This window comes from Mastigoproctus giganteus, chromosome 7, assembly GCF_048544385.1.
Source record: "Mastigoproctus giganteus isolate SK-2022 chromosome 7, ASM4854438v1, whole genome shotgun sequence".
NCBI lineage: Eukaryota > Metazoa > Arthropoda > Arachnida > Uropygi > Thelyphonidae > Mastigoproctus > Mastigoproctus giganteus.
This window is the reverse complement of record NC_143581.1, coordinates 10,909,080-10,931,664: the sequence shown is the minus strand read 5'-3', so window position 1 is coordinate 10,931,664 and position 22,585 is coordinate 10,909,080. Positions and strand designations below refer to the sequence as shown.

Genomic DNA, 22,585 nt, shown 5'->3' with positions numbered 1-22,585 from the left:
TAAAACCAGATGCGGACCACACCCCCATAAAGAACGGTATGGTACATGAATGTAGTAGTTGCCAGAGGGCGAGCAACATACCACCACAACTTTTTTTTTTTTTGGTGAAGTACTGTGGAAAGGGTTTTGAGTAAAGTATATAAGAGCGTTGGTCCGTCTTCATTTCCATGATAACTTCGGTTAGCATATCATATCTCTCACAATGAATACCCTGGTAGGTAGACTTTGCCTTCAGTTATATTTGAGAGTTGTTGCCTTGTATTCTAAGTTGTGTTCTAATTCCTTCTGCCTAAATCGATTTTATTTATTTAAATAAATTGTTGTTGTAAGGTTTTAGGGACGTTAACGAATAAGAACTTATAGCTTAGTATGTATTTGTCTTTAAATTGCGTGTATTCTGTGGTAAATTTTCAGTTTTCTGGATGAAAAACTGTGCTACACCCTCCTGAGACCGACTAACTCGGCCAAGTTCTGAAAAAGGCCATAAAAATTCTTCCTCAAGACATCGAAGGACTCCAACTCAGGTCTCTTTCACCCGGTGGGGGAGAGGATGGCGATTCTACTACTATTTATAAATAAATAATAATATGCTAGTTAATAATAATTTAAATAATAGTTTATTATTTAAATTTTTATTACTGTTTTCATAAAAAAATTGGTTTAATTATTGTCAAATTAAACAAAAAAATAAAAGCATTAATTATAAAAAAATTGAGGATTATTATTAATAATATAGTTTAAAAATAAAAATAATTTAAATAATAATAAAATAATATTAAGCAATAATAAAATTATATTTGAATATAAAAATAATATTAATAATATTTTTTTAAAAAATAATATTATTAAATAATATTTTAAATAATAAAAATAATATTTAAAAATAAAAATAATATTAAGTCGTCCATTAATTGCTAAAATGATATTTTTAACAATTAAATTATAATTTTGGAAATATATAAAATGTGATCATTTAAAGACTTGTGGATAGATGGCGCTAAGGTAAAAAAATTGCAAAATACAATTCAAGTTCAGATTTAATTATTTATAATTTTGCTTTATAAAATTTAATTATTTAAATTAATGTCATTATTAATTAATAATAAAACTAACAAATATATTTCAAAATTCTGATTATGGTTTACAATAATATTATGAGAGCTACAGTATTTTCATTTTAATAAACACGTCTGTTGCATTTTATTATCTTGTGGATAGATGGCGCCACAAAAATGCAAAATATTTCTAATTTCTTTGCAAATAAATAAATATTATAGAATTTGGTCAGAAAACATTTGGGTTATTTTTTTCAATGGAGTTAGTTTTTAGAGAGTTAAAGGTAAAAAAGATTTTAAAAACGCAACAACCATTAAATATATCAAGTAAATTCACATTTACATTCAAAAATACTGACTTTTATTTGCTTTTTCTTCTGCAGTTCGTTTTCGCTTTCTTGGCTGCCTGTGTAGCCATCGCCAATGCCGTTGGTGGTGCCCTTGTTGGAGGAGGTGACGCTGCAGTCGTCTACAGTGCTGACAACCAGAGGGCAGCAGGCTGGGGTGGACTCGGTGGCTGGGGATATGGTGGACTTGGCTATGGCGGCGGATGGGGATATGGTGGACTTGGCTATGGCGGCTATGGACTCGGTCATGGTGGTTGGGGTGGAGCCGGCTATGGAGGACTTGGTTATGGTGGCTATGGCCTTGGTTATGGTGGCAAATGGTAAAATATATCTTAGGTAGGTAAAGTACAATGACTTATTTTGGCATAAAACAATTTGTGAGGATTTCTCTTGATCTGGACCTTGAGTTACAATATGCTTTCATAATTATAAATGAATTCCTAATTCTCATGAAATATTATTTTACTTTTAATTTCAGATGACACTCCGAATGCTTCTTCTGCACATCGAAATGTAAAGAACTATTCCACTTTTCTTGAACGAGACCCAAGAAGCCACGACTCAGACGACCTTATACCATCTATCTGTCGATACTCTTGTAATTTAAGTCTAAAATAAATTATACAAATGCACTGAACTTTGTGTCTTTTGTTGTACTTATTAGATACACATTCGTTTCTGAATAGAATTCAGGATAAATTTGAATGAATACACCAACAAGAAACGAGTATTCTGTTATGAGATTTAAGCAGAAAGAATACACTTTTGTGGGAGAAATATTTCGATTTTGAAAAATGCAATGGTTGTCATATTTTTCCTATAAATTTTTAAACGATCTTCCTTCGAACAGAGATACACATTCTAAAACAGGAGAAATCCTTTCACCAGGATTTTATTTAGAGTTTTAAACCACAAATTAGACTTATTCCTGCAATTTAAAGAGGCTCTTTGTTGACAGTCCATTGACAGCTTATCTTTGCAGTGATCGGACAATTCCACAATATCAGAGTACTAAGTTTTTTTTACTCCTTTAGGACAGTTTCATGCCAGTTAACTGGTAGTATCTCCTTCTCATCTCTCATAGAGAAATACGCCACGACGCCACTGGATTTATTCTCCAATATACCATATAGTGTAAGGATGAACCTGGAAAAACTGGTGATTTGCAATGCAAGACATGTGAGGTGAGATGCATATGCATATTATAGTTTCCAAATTATAATACGTACATGTCATTCACTAGGGTGGAGATATATTGTAGTATTTTGTTATTTTTAACTGGTGAACGTGACAAACCAGTGGGAACCTCCATCATAGAATTAATGTCATCTATGGTCACATTGGTTGCTTTGAAAATCGGGCATAAGTGGGTGCAGTTCAGGTTTTGAACAATTTCGTTGGATTTTCTGCTAAAAAATGATGTACTGGAAGTTTCTGAATTCTGACGAAGGATATCTGTTTGGACAACACCTTAACGAGTTGTCCTATGCCATATGATGACTATACGCAGATGAAAATTTAGAGATGATAAATTAAATAAAAATGATGGCCAATTAATGAAGAAAAATAAGCGAAATTACCTGTAAAAGGATAATGGGTTCGTTTATCACCTGTTTGAACCCTTGAAAACAGCCAACAGCAGAACACGTTTTCAGTACCTGGTGCGGAGCAAAAGTGTGTAACAGTTCAAACCTTTTTTTTTTTTTATAATGGCATCACATCATTGATGAATCAGTGGAGTACGTACGTATTTTTAAATGTAATTGTACAGTTTTAGAGAAAAATATTAAGTTAATATTTCGGGCTTTTTAAGAGTCTTTAAAGAATTTCTCTTCTCTCCCTGTTTGAAAAAATAAACAGAGTGAGTGCCAAAAGCCAGGGTAAAACACATTTAAAAAATCTTGAAAATCGTTATATTTAGAAAGAGAATGTTTTTGTTGTATTTTATATGCACCACGGCTGAATGCAGGGGATAATCGCTGTTGAACACTTTTATTAAAAACATTCAAATATAATAATCATTCGAAGAGTGACCCATTCTTACTCTCCTATACCCTCAAGCATGTTATCTATTATATAAAAATAATAAAGCATTTGGGGAGATCGGGTGTATTGCTAATCGCCCCAGAAAGCAAGTCTAGATTGAATTCCTCAAAAATCCAAATTTAAGGAATTTAATCCAGAAATTTGAAATATTTTAGCTTACTTTATTCAATTAAATTCTAATTCCAATAAAATTCTCTTGGTGTTGATAGGAACTGTTATGATGGAATTATTGGACCATTTTTCTAAAGTAAATATTACTTGTAACATCTTTAAGAATGTTAAAGGATTCTGCTTATCCTAAAATTGAAAGAAAATACCTCTTTTTCATGCAACTAGGTATTTCCAAATCGAAAAATTACAAAACAAGTGAAATCAGGATCGAGGTGTCCGCCAAAGTTACCACCAGGAACCTCCCGGAACCCACTCCAGAGGGGAGAAAAAAGGAAGGAAAAAACGGGGAGAAGAATTGAAAATAAAAAAGAGAGTAGAACTTAAAATTTCTTAATGTTTTCCTTCACTGAACTCTTATGCACTGTCTTCATAAAGCATTTATACTATACATATTCTTATTCCTAACATAAATTGAGTATCAACCAAAATTTTTACAACGCACTGCTGGACCTATGCAAAGATATTCGTTTCAGCAGGAATTTTCACCTCTTAAACACCTGTTTGGCAAACATGAAGCGCATTTAGATTAAAGGGAGTTTCAATAAGTCTATTCTCTTGATCCAGGAGAAATTGTTCCCACAGCAGTTTCAAGTTCTATCCTGTTGTTTAAATAATGTGGACAATCATACAAAACATTGTCCCAACTCTTGGCCTCTCCACAAAATCAGAGAAGTGAATTGCTCAATCCGATCTTACACAGATTCTCATTTAACGAACCATGTCCTGCAAGAATATGAGCTGAACATGCTCATAGAGAACCACTCTTTATCTTTATGTCCATCAAATAAGAAACTCGAGGAATAAATTTCTTAGTCACAAATCCAGCTTCGGATGTACCCCATCTGTCCTGCCATTTGTTCACCAACTCATCGTAGTGTTTCTTTTTCTCTCGGTCTCTCGTTTCTCTCGCTCCTAACATCTTGTTGTGTGTCAATCTCAATCCCCATAAATGCAGTTGGAATCTGTTTACCGATTCCAACTGCATTTATGGAATCGGAAATTCGATTTAAGAAAAAGTCTAATGGTAACACTCCAGCTAATATCTGCAAAGCAGTCGTCAATACTGTTCGACAAACGGGTAGAATAACCAACAGCTTTGTCCTTTGCAATGATTTGAGTTTTAATTGAAATCTATCAATTACCGCAGTATGGTATCATGCTCCAGCAGCATAGGTAACCATAGGAAGAAGAGTGCAGAATGATAACTTCAATAATTTTTTCAATAATCCCCACTGTGCCCGTAACATCCTAAAAGTATCTGAGTGAAATCTTAACTTTACCAAATAAATAAAAGATATTATGAAAAATTTTTGCTTGTAATCAATTGTCACTCCTAAATATTTCACTTCAATTACAAGAGGAAGTTGAATCCTTAATTTTAATTTCAGGAGGTCTATTTAGATATAATTCTTACCATTATAATAACTAATGGTAAGCTTGTTCTCAAGAATTTTTCACTTATTCAGATCCTTTAATACATGTTGGCAGAAGACTGAAGCCCTACAGGAACTACGTTCCCGAAGAACTTTAGAGTCGAGCCTTGAGGGCACCTTCGAGTAAGCCAAAATCGAGCCTTGAGGGCACCTTCGAGTAAGCCAAAATCGAGCCTTGAGGACACCTTCGAGTAACCTTCCCCTCTACACATAGAAATTTTGATTTCACCAGTATTTTCCTTTCTGAAAAATAACTTCGTGCTAAGTTTTATAACTGCTGAAAGCAATTAGCTTGATGTAGTCTTGTGAGGGAATTCTTCCATCGAATGGAGTCGAAAGCCTCCTCGAAATTCACAAAAATAGCAAGCAAAAGAAGATTTTTTTATGTGATTCACAAATCTACAAGCGATTCCTCACTGGATCTTACAGGGCAAAATCCATATTGCTAAATTTACCTCATGAAGGAGATCAGTTATTCTGGAAGCCATAAGGCGCTCCAGAATCTTTCCCATATAAGCCAACAAAGCAATTGCCTATAAGACCTAGCATCATTTCTTTTTCCACGCTTAGGAATAAGTTTTAATAACGCTGTTTTCCAACTAGTTGGACATAAACTCTCATATAAACACTTATTATATAGTACAAACAAAATCCTTAGTATCATTTTGTAAAACCTTAATATAAAGATATTTTCTAATAGATCCATACCAGGACATTTAGAAGTTTTTATTTTCTTAATTACTGAGTCGATCTCATTAATACTGAATAGCTCTGAATCATCAATCCTTCATCATCAACAGGAAAAAGCCTATCTAGTATTACATTACTTGTTCCATACCAATCCAAAGTTTCATTCCAATTTTCCCGGACTATCCCACAAATTTCCAGTGAATGTAGTCGATCTCTCGTCAGTTTATATAGAAGTCCCCAAAGATTATTATGATCAGATGATTGAAGTAATTTCATCCTGCTAATGCGATTGCTATTCATGATTGCTTTTGTATAAGCATTCTTAATATCAATATATGTTGTTTGTAACTGCTGAACCTTAGCAGAAAGCCAATGTCAATGGCGTTGGTATCTTAGACGAGCAGCATGTACTTGTCTTCTTAAATTAGACAGCTAGACCACAAAGAACAAGGTCCAAGAACACTAGACCACCAAGAACAAGGCCCATCTACAGTTCTCTTCTTGTATGTTGACTTGTATGATGCTTTTATTAAAGATTCCTGAATGTAATTTGCCAGTTCAGCCATTTTATTTTCAAATAAATCCGATGGATTGGAAAAATTCAAATTAACAATTTTCAAAATTTGTCCAGTTAATTTTACTGAGAGAAAATCTAGCCAGTTCTGGAAGTGATTGAGAATGACCATCACAGCAATGTGTTTTTTTGACTTGACAAAATAAACTATCGCATGATGATCGCTGATAGTCCAATGTGTAATGACCAACCATTCTGATATTAGATTTGCAAAAGAAGAGGAAACCAAGGTGACATCTATATTTGACTCGCCTCTAGAGCTACTATAGATTATATACTGGCTAGGTCTGTTAACCACAGTTAAATCTTCCTCGAAAATCCATGTTATTATATCACAAGCTCGATTTGGCATTGACATCTGAGGCTATAAGAATCTTTTCGTGTAGTTGCATATTCTAAGTAATTCACAGACTCATTAAAATCTTCTGTAGGAGGACAATATAGAGATATTAAATAAAACGGCATGGAATGGTATGTTATTAGAACACAGGTAGCTCATGAAAAGCAAAGCGTATTGATCACTGTAACATCAATCATTTGATTAAAAACAATAATACCAGTTTTTGGATTAACATATACCTGTTGAATTGCCCTTGCTTTTATCAGAAAACCTGCTATTTGCTTTAACAGACAAGGTTCTTGTATTATTGCAGTATCAATAGAATTCCCATCATCCATTTTGCTCCACCTATCTGAATTTATTCAGCAAGGGGATTCCTCTATATTTGGGCATTCTGCATAGACATGATCACTCCGGCCACAATGTCCACAAGATGGAGATGAGTCGTATGCACGTATCCCAATCATAAAAAACATTGGTAATAATCGTAAATGGCCAATGTCTATGCGAGCCACAGGCCAAGAAAATCCTTTCCATAGTTGAGTACATTTATAAATTCGAGGGGTAAAACTGATTACCCAGTGAACATTCCACGAAGATTTTTTTCTTGTCGTAAATCTGAAAGTAGTATCCTTTCTGACTTCCTCCAGTGCTAATCCACAGTCACTAAGATTTTTATTGTATAACTCCTCAACGATGTCTTCTTTACTTAAATCCTTAGTCCTATATGGTATATCAAGATTATAAGGTTAACTTTGTTGAGAACCTTGTAGATATGCCCACAGAGGATAATGAATCTGAAGTAGATATGCTTGCTAGGTCAGACTTGGAAGCAGTTTCTATAATTACCCCTTTATTACGCGCTAATCTCAAGGATTTTATTTTTACATTCTTAAACTCTGTCTTTAAATTATATCTCCAGCCTTTTTAGTAACCTTGTTGGGTGCATGGAATTGTCAAAAATGTTAAGGTTCCTGTCAGTGTCCATGGTTCCCAGGAAATATCAAAGCTCCTAGGGCATCTTTGAGAAACAGCATTACACCATCATCTAATCTCCTCCTACGAAATACACTCTTGCCGCCGCAATGCCTTCCCACAGAGGATGTCGTAATATCAATAGGGCCAATGTGGTTCTTCCTTTCCTCAAGGCAATTTTTGGCAATCGATTATCTGTAATCAATATCCTGCACGATATGTGATTTATAAGTCTGATAAAGAGTGTATAGTTGAAGATGAGAATTACACAAAGTGCCAAGGACTAGAAGGGTAAAGACAGTAGGAAAAAGAAGTAATGTAGATTTGAAAAAGATACCTCCCCTATACCATGTGCTTGTTACTATTTATTTTAATTCTTCTAATCTCCACAAAATTCCAACACTAAAATATATTTCCATATTTACTCAAAAATCTACATATATTTCAAAACCTTTTTCCATTCTGAAAACACTTAATCATATGTTTTAGCAGTATCCTTATTTTTGCCTTAATAATTTTCATATCACTGACACTGCGTTCAGACTACCTTGTCCATACTGTAAAAGAGTGTGCTAATTTTTTGGGGGGATTTATTTCACATTTCTTCTGCTGTTATCGACAAGTATAGAAACGCAGTTCCTGATATATGGTCAGGTGTAGACCCCTGATGAAATACCTGACCACGTATCAATATTTCTTTCCATGGTTATTCCACTGTGTACGCTCATTAGTCAACTCATCACATATACACCCAACAAAGTGAACTACTTGAAATAATTCTGGTAACTCCCATTACGAAAATCCTTGTTGGACGTGAACTAAAACCGGTTGAAAGTAATCATGCGAAAAGAAAACAAGCACTGATAATTTCAACTATTTTGTCTCACGTGAACGTGTCTGACCACCTTTCAAAAAGAAAGAAAAAGCAAATGCCACACCCGAGATACAAGACAGTACAGCTCGCGATTTCTGACCTTGCTAAAAGGCGAACATACCACCATAGGTTTATTTATTTGTTGTTGTTCTTTTTTAGCAAGTGTCTTAAAATTAGCATAGACGAGGGTATAAAAGTGTGTTGGTCTCCTGGATATCCATGAGAACTTCGGTTAGCATACGCCAAACATCACCATGAATACCTTGGTAAGTAAACTACCTCTCTTGCAATCTTAGTTTTATAAAACTGTCCAAGACTTGCTTGGCCAATTAGTCTTTATATATTAAGCAGTTCAACTTTTGTACTATAGACATCAGAATCTACCTTTCATTCAACTAATCTTCTTCTAAATGTCTGGTTTTCTTTTGCAGTTCGTTTTCGCTTTCTTGGCTGCCTGTGTAGCCATCGCCAATGCTGTAGGTGGTGTTCTTGTTGGAGGAGGTGACGCTGCAGTCGTCTACAGTGCTGACAACCAGAGGGCAGCAGGCTGGGGTGGACTCGGCTATGGTGGCTGGGGATATGGTGGACTTGGCGGCTACGGCGGTGGCTGGGGATATGGTGGACTCGGCTATGGAGGACTCGGTCATGGAGGCTGGGGATATGGTGGACTAGGCTATGGAGGACTCGGTTATGGTGGCTATGGCAAATGGTAGAATACATCTCAGGTAGGTAAAGTACGATGACCTAATATGACATAAAACAATTTGTGGAGATTTCTCTTGATTTAAATGCAAGAAGAATTACAATATGGTTTCATATCTATAAATGAATCCCTTATTCTCATGAATATGTTGTTTTAATTTCAGATGACACTCCCAATATTTCTCCACTTCGAAATGTAAAGAACTCTTCCACTTTTCTTGAACAAGACCCCAGAAGCCACGACTTAGACGACCTTATACCATCTATCTGTCGATACTCTTGTAATTTAAGTCTCAAATAAATTATACAAATGCACTGAACTTTGTGTCTTCTGTTGTTCTTATTAGATGCCCATTCCTTTTTGAATAGATTCAGGATAAATTTGAATTAATACACCAACAAGAAACGGGTACTCTGATATGAGATTCAAGCAGAAAGAATACACTTTTTTGGGAGAAATATTTCGAATTTTAAAAATGTAATGGTTGTCTATATCTCTGATAAATTTTTATAGGACCTTCCTCCCAAGTCAGCAGGGATAACCATTCTTAAACAGGGGTAAATATTTCATCAGAATCTCATTTAGAGTTTTTAATCCAACAAATTAGACATCCCCGCAATTTAAAGAGGCCCTTCGTTGATAGTTCATTCTCTGCTTGTATTTGCAATATCCGGACAATACCACAATCTCAGAGTACTAAGATTTTTACTCCGTTAGGACGGGTTACATGCCAGTTTCCTGGTAGTATCACCTCCTAATCTTAAATCAAGAAATACAACACGACGTAACTGGATTTATTCTCCAATGTACCACACAGTGTAAGGATTAACCAAGAAAAACTGGTGATCTACATCAGTTTTTCTTGGTTGATCCTTAAATTGCAGTATATCACTGATGTGGAGATATATTGTAGTTGGTTTGTCACGTTGAGCTGTTAAAAACCATTTTGTGATTTTTAATTGCTGAATGTGACAAACCAGGTTAAATCTCCAGCGTACAATTAACGTCATCTATAGCCCCATTGGCTGTTTTGAAAATCCGGCATAAGTGGGTGGAGTAAAAGTTCCGAACAATTCCTTCGGATTTTCAACAAAAAAAAAAAAGTTCAACCAGACCACTATCTGGCTCTAACAGCAAGACGAAACCGTAAGATGTCCTTCATCAACCACACAGGGGCCACAACTGCGCGGCCACAGGCGAAAACATTTCCAACCGGACTGTGTTAATAAGGCTCAATTCAAGAGGACTCTATGCAGAGTCCACTTGAATTGAGCTACTTGAGGAAATTGATAAAAGAGCCCAATTGCTACCAATTGTTACCAACTGTTACCAACTTTATCTGTGGTTTCTGGTATTCAATAAATTCGTCTAAGACTAAAACGATGATCTTTGGATCACATTTAAACCCTCAACGAACCCCTCTAGCGAGATTAATAATAACAGGATTCCACTTGTCTCTGAAACTAAATTTCTTGGGATTACAATAGACTCAAAGTTGAATGTAACAATAAAGATCAGAAGATTCACTAGTACTATTGTAACAATTTCTCGTTCTTGCTAGACATACCATGAGAATCTATTATAGTGCTGTATTCCTTCCTATGTCCTTATGCTATTGGTGCATGGCTTCACAGGGGTTGAACTGTTAAATTTGTGTGTTGTGTATTAGGGTACAATGGTTATCTTGGGACATCATTTACATTAATCTTTTGACTTTGAGCTTGAACTGATCTGTATACGTTTGAATTGATTTTGATCTGGCTTGTGATATAGAAGATTATGTTTTACAAGAGTAGGATACTTACATGGTGCAGTATAACTTAAGCCATCAGTTTATTTGTACTAAATCCATTTTATATTAGTATTAGTATTAGTAATGGCTGCGTGGTGCAAGAAAGCCTATGGCTTATGCTGCACCAGCCAAAAAAAAATAAATAAAATAAATAAATAAATAAATAAATAAAAAATATCCGAACAAAACAATGATAAAAACAAAAAAAAATAAAATAAAATAAAATAAATTGATAATAATAATTAATAAAAAAAAGGAAATTAAACCTATCATCCTATGCGCTTCCCTTACCCAAAGGTACTATCCAGATGACCTTTGAATTTCCCCAAACTGTCGGCCTCTACCACCCATGAAGGCAACTTATTCCAATAATTTATAACTCGCTGGCTAAAATAAAACTTCCTGCAGTCCAATCTAAACATTTCCCTCCGTAACTTGAATTTATGTCCCCTAGTTCTAGCATCATTTATAATCTTGAAAATTTCGTCCTCATTCATTTTAAAAATTGTCTCTCAGAGCCTTAAACACCTCAATCAAATCTCCTCTAAGGTGTATAGTTTCCAAACTCTGCAACCCGCATATTCGAAGTCTTTCTTCATAAGGACGCCCTTTTGCCGACCTCACCAGGCGAGTTACCCTTCTTTGCACCCTTTCAAGAAGCTCGATGTCCTTCTTTAGGTGCGGTCTCCATACTTGAACACAGTATTCCAAGTGTGGTCTAACATAAGCCTTATATAATGGGATTATCATGTCCCTATCTCTACTTGCAAAAGTTCGATAGATCATCGATAGGACACCATGGGCCTTCCTTGCAACCTGTTTACAATGCTCAGAGAATTTCATGTCTGACCGTATCGTAACACCCAAGTCCCTTTCCTCCAGTACTCGGTTTAGTTGAACTCCACCAAGTGAATACGTTATTTTGGGATTACTGTTTCCCAGGTGTAATACCTTACACTTTGTTGGATTAAAGCACAGCTGCCATTTTTCTGACCATTCTTGAAGTCTATCTAGGTCTCTCTGAAGAAGCTCAGCTTGACAGTGATCATTAACTACTCTACCAATTTTAACGTCATCTGCAAATTTAGACATCACGCCCTCTATCCCTTCATCAATGTCGTTTATGAAAATTAAAAACAACAGTGGTCCTAATACTGATCCTTGGGGAACCCCACTTCTTACATCAACCCAATCTGAGGAACAGCCATTTATCACAACCCTCTGCCTCCTGCCCTGAAGCCATGCTTCTATCCATCTAAGGATTTTCCCAGTGATTCCAACCTGTTCCAGCTTATAAAGCAACCGCTCATGTGGGACTGAGTCAAAAGCTTTGCTGAAATCTAAATAAACAATGTCGAAATTATTCCCTAAATCCAGCTCGTGAGTGACCCTTTCGAAATAGCGCACCAGATTTGTTAAACATGATTTTCCCTTTGCAAAACCATGCTGAGTATTCTTGAGAATTTCAATTCGATCCAAATGATCCTGAATTCCACCCTTGATCATTGCCTCCATGATTTTCCCTACTACTGAAGTCAGACTGACAGGTCGATAATTTCCAACTTCACTTTTAGAGCCACCCTTATGTATGGGAGATACATTGGAACTTTTCCAATCCAAGGGAATCTCCCCAGAGTCTAATGATGCTCGCATAATTAGCCTCAATGGTTCAATGCACTCGCTTGCTGCCTCTCTTAAGATTATAGGGTATATTCCATCAACTCCAGGAGCCTTACTGGTCTGTAGGCTCGAAAGTTTTTTCATTAAATAATCTTGCGAAATTTCAATATCATTAATTACATATTTTTTAACTTCGCTCCCACAATTTCCCACTGCCACAAAAGGCTTTTCATTTGTAAATATCGATGCAAAATAACTGTTGAGTTCATCTGCAACGGCAGCTTCTGTATTTATTACTATCCCCTTTCCCTTACGTAAAGGTCCGATCTGGTTTGTCCTGCTCTTCTTGGCATTTATATATGTGAAGAATTCTTTATCCCCCCTCTTTGCTCTGTTTGCTAGTGATTTCTCATAAACTGCCTTTGCCTGTCGAACCTTTTCTGTGGCTGTATTACAGATCATCTTGTAGCTGTTATAGGCTTCAGTACTTTTTATTGCTCTGTAACCTTTCCATGCCACCTTTTTCTGCTCAAGTAATGTGGCAACTTCACTATTCATCCAACTTGGAACCCTTCTCGTGGAGTATTTTTTTAATGGTATATACGCATTCAAGGCATCTGTGATTAATGTTTTAAAAGCGTACCACAGTTCAATTGTATTCATTCTCTGCGCGATATCTACCCAGTTAATAGAGGCCATGTAGTACCTTAAGGCATCGTAATTTCCTTTCCTGAAATTAAAACCCATTCCTTTGCCTTTTACTTCTGCTACCTCTCTCGTCATCATCCACCGTAGAACTCCGTGATCACATCCTGCTACTGGTTCCTCTTCTGTCAGCCCTGTTATGTCATCTGATTCATGGGTGATGATGAGGTCTAGGATATTCTTTTCTCTAGTACTTTCCCTGACATGTTGATACAAATAACAGTCATCTAGTTGATTTAAAAATTTTGTTCCCCATGTCGAGTTTCCTTCCCATTTACTCCAATCAATTAGAGGCAAATTGAAATCACCCATAATAAGGCATTGACGCTTACTTGCCCATTCCATTTGCATGTAGAGGCTTTTGTCATAATCTTCACAATCACCTGGTCTGTAGATTACGCCTACTCGCATTGTACCTTTGTTTCCAACTATCTCACACCATACAGACTCTATACTAGCATGTGAAATGTCTGAATCCGGGAAAGCTATCGTCGCACTCAGGCTGCTTCTGATAAGAAGCATTACCCCACCACCCCTTCTATCTACTCTATCCTTCCTAAATACATTATACAAGCCGTACTGAAACTCATCATCCCCAATTTCCGGGTGGCACCACGTCTCCGTAAGCCCTATTATGTCCGCGTTACTTGTTTTAACCAGCAGTTCGAATTCGCTCATTTTATTGACGACACTTCTAACGTTACTGTATAAACAATGAAGATTTACTGTTCTTGTATATTTAACAACTCTAACACAACCCTTGAAGTTTTTTTAGGCTCTCTTCCCTGATATTAGCTACCCGTTCACGTGAAATGTTTCTGCCCCCAGAACATCTAGATAATACGTCCAGTTGGGGTAACAGATAAGAACTCTTAAGGTATGTGCAAGAGTTACAGTGACCAATATTATCAGATAAACGCGTGTCAGTATTACCCACATCCCCCCTAACTAGCAGTTTCCCTGAACCTTTAAGGTATCCTCAATAATACTGGCAAAAACTCTTGCACCACCTTTGTTTAAGTGTATCCCGTCTCTACAAAACAAATTCCTTCTAACTACAAGTGTGGGCCATGCTGATAGAAATTTCCCCCCTAAAGCCTTGCAGATTCCTTCAAGTCTTGAGTTAATCCACAAGGCTCTTAACATATAATCCCTCCTATCGTGTCTGGGCAGAATTGCAGACACATAGACATTATGGCCTAGCTCGCGACATTTCCTCAGCATGGTCCTGTATTTTTCCAACAAATTGTCAGATCGTGTACGTTTAATATCATTAGTCCCCCCTATTTTGATTGATAAGACATTGTCTACAGTAAAGGAATGATAATTTTTATATGATCTATGAATACGAAGTATAACTTCTTTTTTAAGACCACGGGAACTTTTTCCCTCCTCTGGAGGAAAGGGTCCCAGAGGAATCGAGCACACATTTTGGCAACATCAGGTGGGTCAAAGTCCAGAATTGAGACAGCATGAGCTAAATTGGGACTGGCCCAATTTCCTGTGGTGTGGACGAGTATTCAGAATCATCTCTCGAGGTGATTCATTCTTTTGGGTAGCCAAGTGGCCAGAACTCACATACAAACCTATATTACCCACATATCTGGTTCTTTTGCAACGGTACTGTTCTTCACAGAGATAGGAGGCAGAGTTAAACTGACGTTCCAGGAGCCGCCCTTTTCAAAAACCCATGTACACATGTCTATCTCGTATCCAACCCATTAACACCAAACCACCGCAGAGATCGTCGAAACCGGTACAGTGAACATGTGACTTGGACAAATGGGATACAGTTATATTTTGAGATGATTCCTGTTTTATCCTACAAACATGATTCTAGACTTTATTTCATCTGGAGATAAAAAGGAATGTGGTACCAACCCTTCTACATCAGAGAAAGGGACACTTACATGGAGGAGGTGTTCTCGTGTGGTGCGTAATAATGATTAACTGCTGAACCCCTCTTCATGTTTTTGACAGGGACACAGTAACTGCGAAGAGGTGCCGAAAACAGATCCTCGAACCGTATGTGCGACTTTTCGGGGTGCGGTTAACCCAGACTTGCTTTTAATGCACAACAACGCCACTGCGCATATCTTAATTCAAGATATTCAACGACTTCTGTGGCCAGCACGATCACTACACTTAAATCCGATCGAACATGCGTGGGACGCCCTTGGGAATAGCATTGCACGCCGACAGCCAACACCTCGGTCACTTAGTGAGCTAAGGTGGAAGAATGGGAATTGTTGCCAAAGAGTCTTATAGACACCCTTATATTGAGGATGGTTCACTGCTCAGAGGCCTATTTAGCCGTAGGAGGGATCATATTCCTTACATCATATTCCACATGATGTCATGTGACCATATTTTCGAGAAACTTGTATCGAATTCTATAATGTGACCTTTTTGGTAATTCTTATACAACCGCTCTAAATGTCCCTTATATTCTATGGTACACCACCATTTTGTCCCGCTTCATCGCAAGCTGCACGAGTTACACCCCGTTTCTACAGTTCTGTTTATTTTGTCGAGCAGTGTACTTGAAATAATTCTGGTAACTCCCATTATGGAAATCCTTGCTAAATATTAACCAAAACCGGTTGAATGTAATTATGCGAAGAGTAAGAGATACATTGATAATTTCAACTGTTTTGTCTCATGCGAACTTGCCTGATCACCTTTCAAAAAGGAAGAAAAAACCAGATGCCACACCTGCGACAGTAAACAGTAGAGCTCGAGATTTCTGACCTTGGTAAAAGGCGAACATACCACCATATCTCTATTTATTTGTGATTTTTAGGAAAGTGTCTAAATTCCACAGAAATGTAATTAGTTTTTGCCTGATTATTGGAAATCCCATCGTCATTCATCATCAACATTCGAAATCCCATTAATCCATCATCATGGTTGATGACACGTTTTAATACAGCATTCCGTGTACATTTTATTCCATATTCAGTGGTCATAATTCCATGATTAAGGAAAACAGAGGTATTTATTGTCCAACTCAATATAACTGAATCTTATAAATGAGTTTTCCATAAAATATTTAATACAATTCCATCAAGTACTTCTTTTGTTTCACAGTTCAGATCTCATGGTTGCATCTTAACTTTTGGGCTCCAGTGTAGTTCACTGATCTCTGGATGATTCCAGGGACGTAGAAAATTAAAGAAACCGTTTGTTATTTTGCCCTTTATTATTTTAAAATTTTTACTGAAAAGGTTCTTTATTTCTTCAGATGAGGAATTTTATAAAATAGGGCTGGTCCTAGAGCTCAAGGAACCCTTGAAAGACAGAAAGTTGGAAAACATATTTTTCAATAAATTAGATCATTATACTAGTATTTTCATGCAAGCTAAATTATTAAAAATATTTTTAAAATAAAATAAATCTGGTAAAAATGTTTTCTGGAAACGTTTATTGGTGCAATATGACATTACAGTCCAAAGGGGGACATCAAAAGAACAAACGAGTTGGACCTTGTCTCGGTAGGGTATAGGAGCAGATGATTCCAGCAGGCTTCCCTCTTGTCAACTAAAAATTGTGGGGACAAACATTTCACACTAGGGTTATCCTAGTATGGAAGCTCATATACCAAGGGTACACGATAGAAAGTTACTGAATCTACTTCCAACTGACCTCCCTCAAGCCTTCCAATATTTTTACAGAGGAAATATTCAAGTACATTCACCCACCCACAGAAACATTTATGGTGCAATGGCTGATCTCAACAAGGAGAATACTCATTTTCAGCATCGATAATACCCTCAATCTGGAGTGTATGTCAGTTCATATTTCAATGAAACAGCCATGTCACATTAAAGCTCATAATGAGTCCTGGTCTTGATTAGAGGTTAAGTCTTTCTCAGGAGTAAATTTTTAACTGCTTCACCTCACCGCAGAAAGTCGACTTTGCATTCACTACATAAAATCACAATCAGGATAAGTCAAGGTCTTTGTTTCCACAACAACATATGCGGCTGATGAATCCATCAGATAGCAATGGTAAAGCTGTAATCTGGAATAGCACTGCTCAGGAAATGGAATTCAATCCATGTACAAGTCCATGAAGCAATGGAATGAACAAGGGATGTAGCATCCTGTTATTAACTATTAAGGAATACGCAGCTCAGTAGCAGACCGGTCTCAACCAATATCTCAAATAACAAAGCAACGATTAGTTATTCGGCCATCGCCATCACAAGCAGCAGGCTCGCCGTGGTGGCCTAATCCACAACAGGAGCCCCCAGTTTCTCCGACACGAACCCATCCACCAGGAGACGACAAGTGTGCTTCTAGGCTGATGGATCACAAATTCAAACTGGTCTGTACCCTAAATGCTGCACCTACCTCAAGATTGAGATCAATAATTTCATAGTTGGTGCATTAATTCATATAGGTCGCATACCACTGTACGAGATATTCTTCAGTGGCACACAACTTCCGATCTTCAATCTAAGTGCCACAAGACCATGTTAACTCACTTGTACGTCTGACTTGTACAAGCGTCCATTCACTTGTACATCTGTTGTATACGAACTAAAGCAGGATCACAGCCATTCATTGGTCAGGTAACCCATAGGTGTGTAACCAGGAACCAGAACTTTTCACTATCAGACTAATTATTGAAACGCCCACGGCCGTTTCCAATGAGGAATATTTTTCATCAGGGCAACCGACAAACATCCGCACAAAATCATGACATTCATCTTACAAACCACCCACTGTGGTTTCAACAGGATAACCACCCACCATTATTCGAAACGGTTACCTCACAACCTGTGGTTACCCTGTCTCAAGCAATGCTGAATTCATTGGTGATCTGGAGTAACTGCTAAAATTTCTTCTCGTTTGCCTCGTACAGCTGACGTCATCCATGTACATCAAGTAGGGAGAGAATGTAAAAATTTTTCCTTTCTTCTTTGAGGATATATCTTTCATTCTGTTGAGATCTTCAGCGGACTCAGAACATCTCTCTGAAAGCGTCCTCTCTTGATGGGATCAGTCTAATTGTGATATTTTCGACCTTCATAGTGGTACTCCATTTCTCCATGATTGCTCCTGTGATGTGTGTTATTAGTGTCCAGTTGACTTTGCAGATCTTCGTTTGTTAGCCAGCTATAAAACATAGAGTCGAAGGCCTTGGGGTAGTTGATGTAGGCCGTGTAAAAGTTGCGTTGTTTTTGTAGGCCTCCTCCATAACTGCTGCGCCAATCGTCAATTGCTCCTTGCATCCTTTTCTCATCTGCTTACATCTTTTCTCCAGAAAGTGGCATATGCGGCTGTTGGTTGGTTTTCTGTGGTAACTAAAACTAGGATTCGATCGAACTTTTATCGCTTCAACGTTCTATGTTATTAACTTTACTGAAAGTACCTAGAACAGCGTCTACAAACGCTCTACAGGTAATTGCTGGTACCATGCCATTGGATTTATTTATTATCTATAGAGGGGTTTTTGAAAAGGGGTACATTGTTAACGTTTTTGGATATCACAATCGATTTGGGGAATAATATTAAAGAAGAAAAACAAAGAATATGGAATAAATTAATTGAATTATGGATGGGAAAGTGTTGATGTTGGAGCTGTCACGAGGAAATATATTCCTCAGGTGAACTATGCATTATCAAAATCCGTGGCATCTTGGTTTGCGCCTTCTACGTATACTTCTTTTTTGTTAACAGGACATGGCTCACTTAGGGCCAAATTATATGAAAGGATTGGAGCCAGATCCTTTCTGTACATGTGGCAAACAAGAGACTTGGATGCATGTAATTTTTTTATGATACAGTACATTTACTTATTGCAAATCGTGACTGTTTTAATTCATTTCAGGAGTTTTCAGCTGCTGTTTTTGCAAGAACTGTTGTTAGAGCCTTTTTTGAGAGGCAAACCTGATGACTGGATTGTCTTCATGAAGTTTCTTGTTGTATCTGTTTCTTTGTGTCGGTTCTATGATTTTGGAGAACGTTGCGTTCAACGTTCTCCAAAACCACAGGTTTCTACCTGTGGCTAGCAGCTGGAGTGCTAGACCTGATTCATGGTGTAGGGTCTGGTGCTCTGGTTAGTTGTCTTTTGTGCAGTGATAATGAATGCTTCCTTCTGGATTCTGGGGTGCTGGACCTGATTCACTGCGTCGGGTCTGGCGCTCTAATGGTTCTATTATCCATGACGTATAGTTGGAGATTTGCTGGGCAGTACCTTTATTGGGTTTTGAGGTTCCAGTGTTTGTGAAACAGCAAATGAGGAAATATTCAGTCGAACTGTGATTTTTGAAGAAGTTTGTAGTTGTGCCATCCAGACTATTGATTATTAGTGATTTTTTTTCCTGCTGGCACCCTGGTATGGGCAACCCGGAGAGTGAGATTGCTGGCACTCGCTGGTATTGCACTACCTCCAGTGTATGCGGGATTTCATGCACGAATTGCGCTACAGTAAAATCAGTAAAATCCATACACAAACAGGTAGGCCAGTTCCAGTTCCAGGATCTGGGACACGTTTTGTCTCATAGAGAGAGGATAACATTCTTTATTTTAGTAGAGTAAGAGGTACTGGCTTTACAAGACTAAATTCCCTGTACTGGGCTGTCAGTGCCTAAAAGTCCAGATTGTAGTATTAGATCACTTCTAAGATAATTGTTCCATTGTCTTAGCGAAAGCACCACCTCAAGATGAAAGGAGAAAATGTGCATATTGTACATTCTAATAAAATTTTTATTGTAGTTAATATTTTGAACCTTCCCTTTTTATTTTATGAGACATAGAGTGTAATCACAAAATCTTATATAGGACCAGATCTACTTAATACAGAAGACCTACTCAAGTACTTTTGTCGATTAAACTTCCTTTCAGAATTCGTGGAGCGCTTGTAAATTATGAGATGTATCAATAAGTTTAGTTTCCTGTCCAGGAGTAACTAAACACACAGAAGTTTCAAGTTCTGTTAACGGCGGTATCTTCCGAAGGCTTTCGCTGATGTTTTAGATGCTAGAAGGCTCTAAAGCACTTCGAGAAGTTCCTCCTATTCATATAATCAGATTATCCTCGAATGCAGTGACTTTAGTTCTTGTAAAAGATGTATCTAACTAATCCTGTAGGACCCTCGTGGGCAGCACAGTTGGTAGAATCGCTGTCCTCCCTACACTTGGTGGAAAAGACTTCAGTTCAAGTCCTGTCGATGACGTGAGGAATTTTTTCTGAGCGTTTTTCACAACTTGGTTGAGTCAGTCGGTCTCAGACGAGGGGAACATGGTTTCTTTCTACCGGAAACTCGGGTTTTTCATCCAGAAACAGAAAATGGACTACTGAACACACGCAATTTACAAACAGTCTACACCGAGCAAATATGGCTTTGGTTTTCTAGAAACTTACTCCAAAAACAGCTGGTGACTCTTATTATTATTAGAAATTCTTTCCCCAAGATACTCCGTTCTCCAAAATCTTCGAATGGTTAATAAATTTATGACTTACGTTCCCTTCGAGCTGGTTAGCCAAATTATATTTGCATCATACAAAGTAGTTATCGAAGTGATCTATTCTGTCCACGAAAAATCGGACTGCGTCTTACCAAGCCTAAACCAGTTGCGTGAAGAGAAAAATATGAATTCATAATTCCACTGTTTTCTTTTTTTGAACCTCTAGACTGCTAACCAACCTCAAATGGATCAAATTGCCACACCCACGAAAGAAAACATTACCGTTCGTGTTTGTTGACCTTGCTAGAAGGCAAACAACATGCCACCATAGTTTTATTTATTGTTTTTGGGAAGGTGTCATAAAAAAGAGTGTACACAAGAGTATAAAAGTGCGTTGGCTTCCTGCATATCCATGAGAACTTCGGTTAGCATACCATAATCGTCACCATGAATACTTTGGTAAGTAGACTTTCTCTTCGATTCTCTGTTTCAAATAACTCTTCTCAAAGTCCGAAAAGTTTTCTCTGTTATGGATTATGTTTTAGAGCATGTAATGTGATCCTTATAGTATTAAAACAGCCTTAATTTAATTGATTTCAATTAAAAATTCTAATTGTAGTCTTGCTTTTCCATTGCAGTTCGTTTTCGCTTTCTTGGCTGCCTGTGTGGCTATCGCCAATGCTGTAGGTGGCGCCCTTGTTGGAGGAGGTGACGCTGCAGTCGTCTACAGTGCTGACAACCAGAGGGCAGCAGGCTGGGGTGGTCTCGGCTATGGTGGCTGGGGAGCTGGTGGACTTGGCTATGGCGGATGGGGCTATGGTGGACTTGGTCATGGACTTGGCTACGGTGGCTGGGGATATGGAGGACTTGGCTACGGTGGATGGGGATATGGAGGACTTGGTTATGGAGGTTGGGGCAAATGGTAAAGCACGTACCAAGTGAGTAACATTTATCGTTTTGCTTTAATATAAACATCCGAAACTGTTTATTTATTATTGTAAATAAACCCTGGATTTTATTTAAATAGATAGAATAGTTTAATTAAACCTGAATCTATTTCATCTCTATATCTTGATTTGTAATTCGCCATTTCTGTTTTTCTTTCAGACTAAAGATAATCTACCTTCCAAGCAATGAATCCCCGAACAGACCAAGACTAGAGGGCATCTAGCCTACAGAAAACCAACTGAGCTGTTTATTTTTTTTTTCATTTGTAAATTATGTTTAAATAAATTATACAGAAATGATTTTGTTGTTCTTGTCTAATTATTCAAGATCTAATCGTGTTCGATATTCATAATAATTATTGTAGATGGTAATCCAGTCTCCATGGTGATATCGAAGTTCCAGATACCTTCGGTAGAGTACTGTACTTCTTCTGACTATCATATCATCTTGTTGGGTTGTGTATTAAGTATGTGGCAGTTATTTATGCATGTTTACTGAATACTAAAGTAATCAGTAAAGATTTAACTAAAGTAATCGGTATCAAATACAACAGATTGTGCATGTTTAACCAGGGTAGACGCCCCCTCCACCCTGCTCTTCCGGCCCATCTGTGATTCCCAGAATTTTATTTTCCGAGTGGAGTCTAGGAGACTCCTGCGGGTTAAACTTGTCTGAGCATGCACTCACTTGTTTGTACAGTACACTCAACCACAGAGCCTATATAAGTGGCACATCCCTTATGGGGTCACAGTACTCCTGTAAAAACCGTCGTGAGCTCTCATTGTGTGTTAGTTTTCTTTTAGTATGGCAACCAGAAAGTGTATAAACATATTTTGTTACATATGTGGTTGGTGTGTGGCGCGAGCGAGTAAGCCATGCCATAAGACCGGTCCG

At 37.5% G+C, this 22,585-nt stretch overlaps 1 protein-coding gene and 2 long non-coding RNA genes across 3 annotated transcripts; all 3 read left to right on the top strand.

Annotated features, from left to right (window-relative positions):
* The first annotated feature begins 1,597 nt into the window (after positions 1–1,597).
* Positions 1,598–2,039, top strand: LOC150082505 (uncharacterized). The gene is made up of 2 exons (XR_016547226.1): positions 1,598–1,738; positions 1,881–2,039. It is a non-coding gene; the product is annotated as an uncharacterized LOC150082505 (long non-coding RNA).
* A 6,876-nt stretch (positions 2,040–8,915) lies between these two features.
* Positions 8,916–9,224, top strand: LOC150082504 (uncharacterized). The gene has a single exon (XM_090378654.1). The coding sequence runs from the start codon at positions 8,916–8,918 to the stop codon at positions 9,216–9,218; it is 303 nt and encodes a 100-aa protein (XP_090234780.1). The 3' UTR covers positions 9,219–9,224.
* An 11,931-nt stretch (positions 9,225–21,155) lies between these two features.
* Positions 21,156–21,669, top strand: LOC150082503 (uncharacterized). The gene is made up of 2 exons (XR_016547205.1): positions 21,156–21,202; positions 21,382–21,669. It is a non-coding gene; the product is annotated as an uncharacterized LOC150082503 (long non-coding RNA).
* Positions 21,670–22,585: the final 916 nt, after the last annotated feature.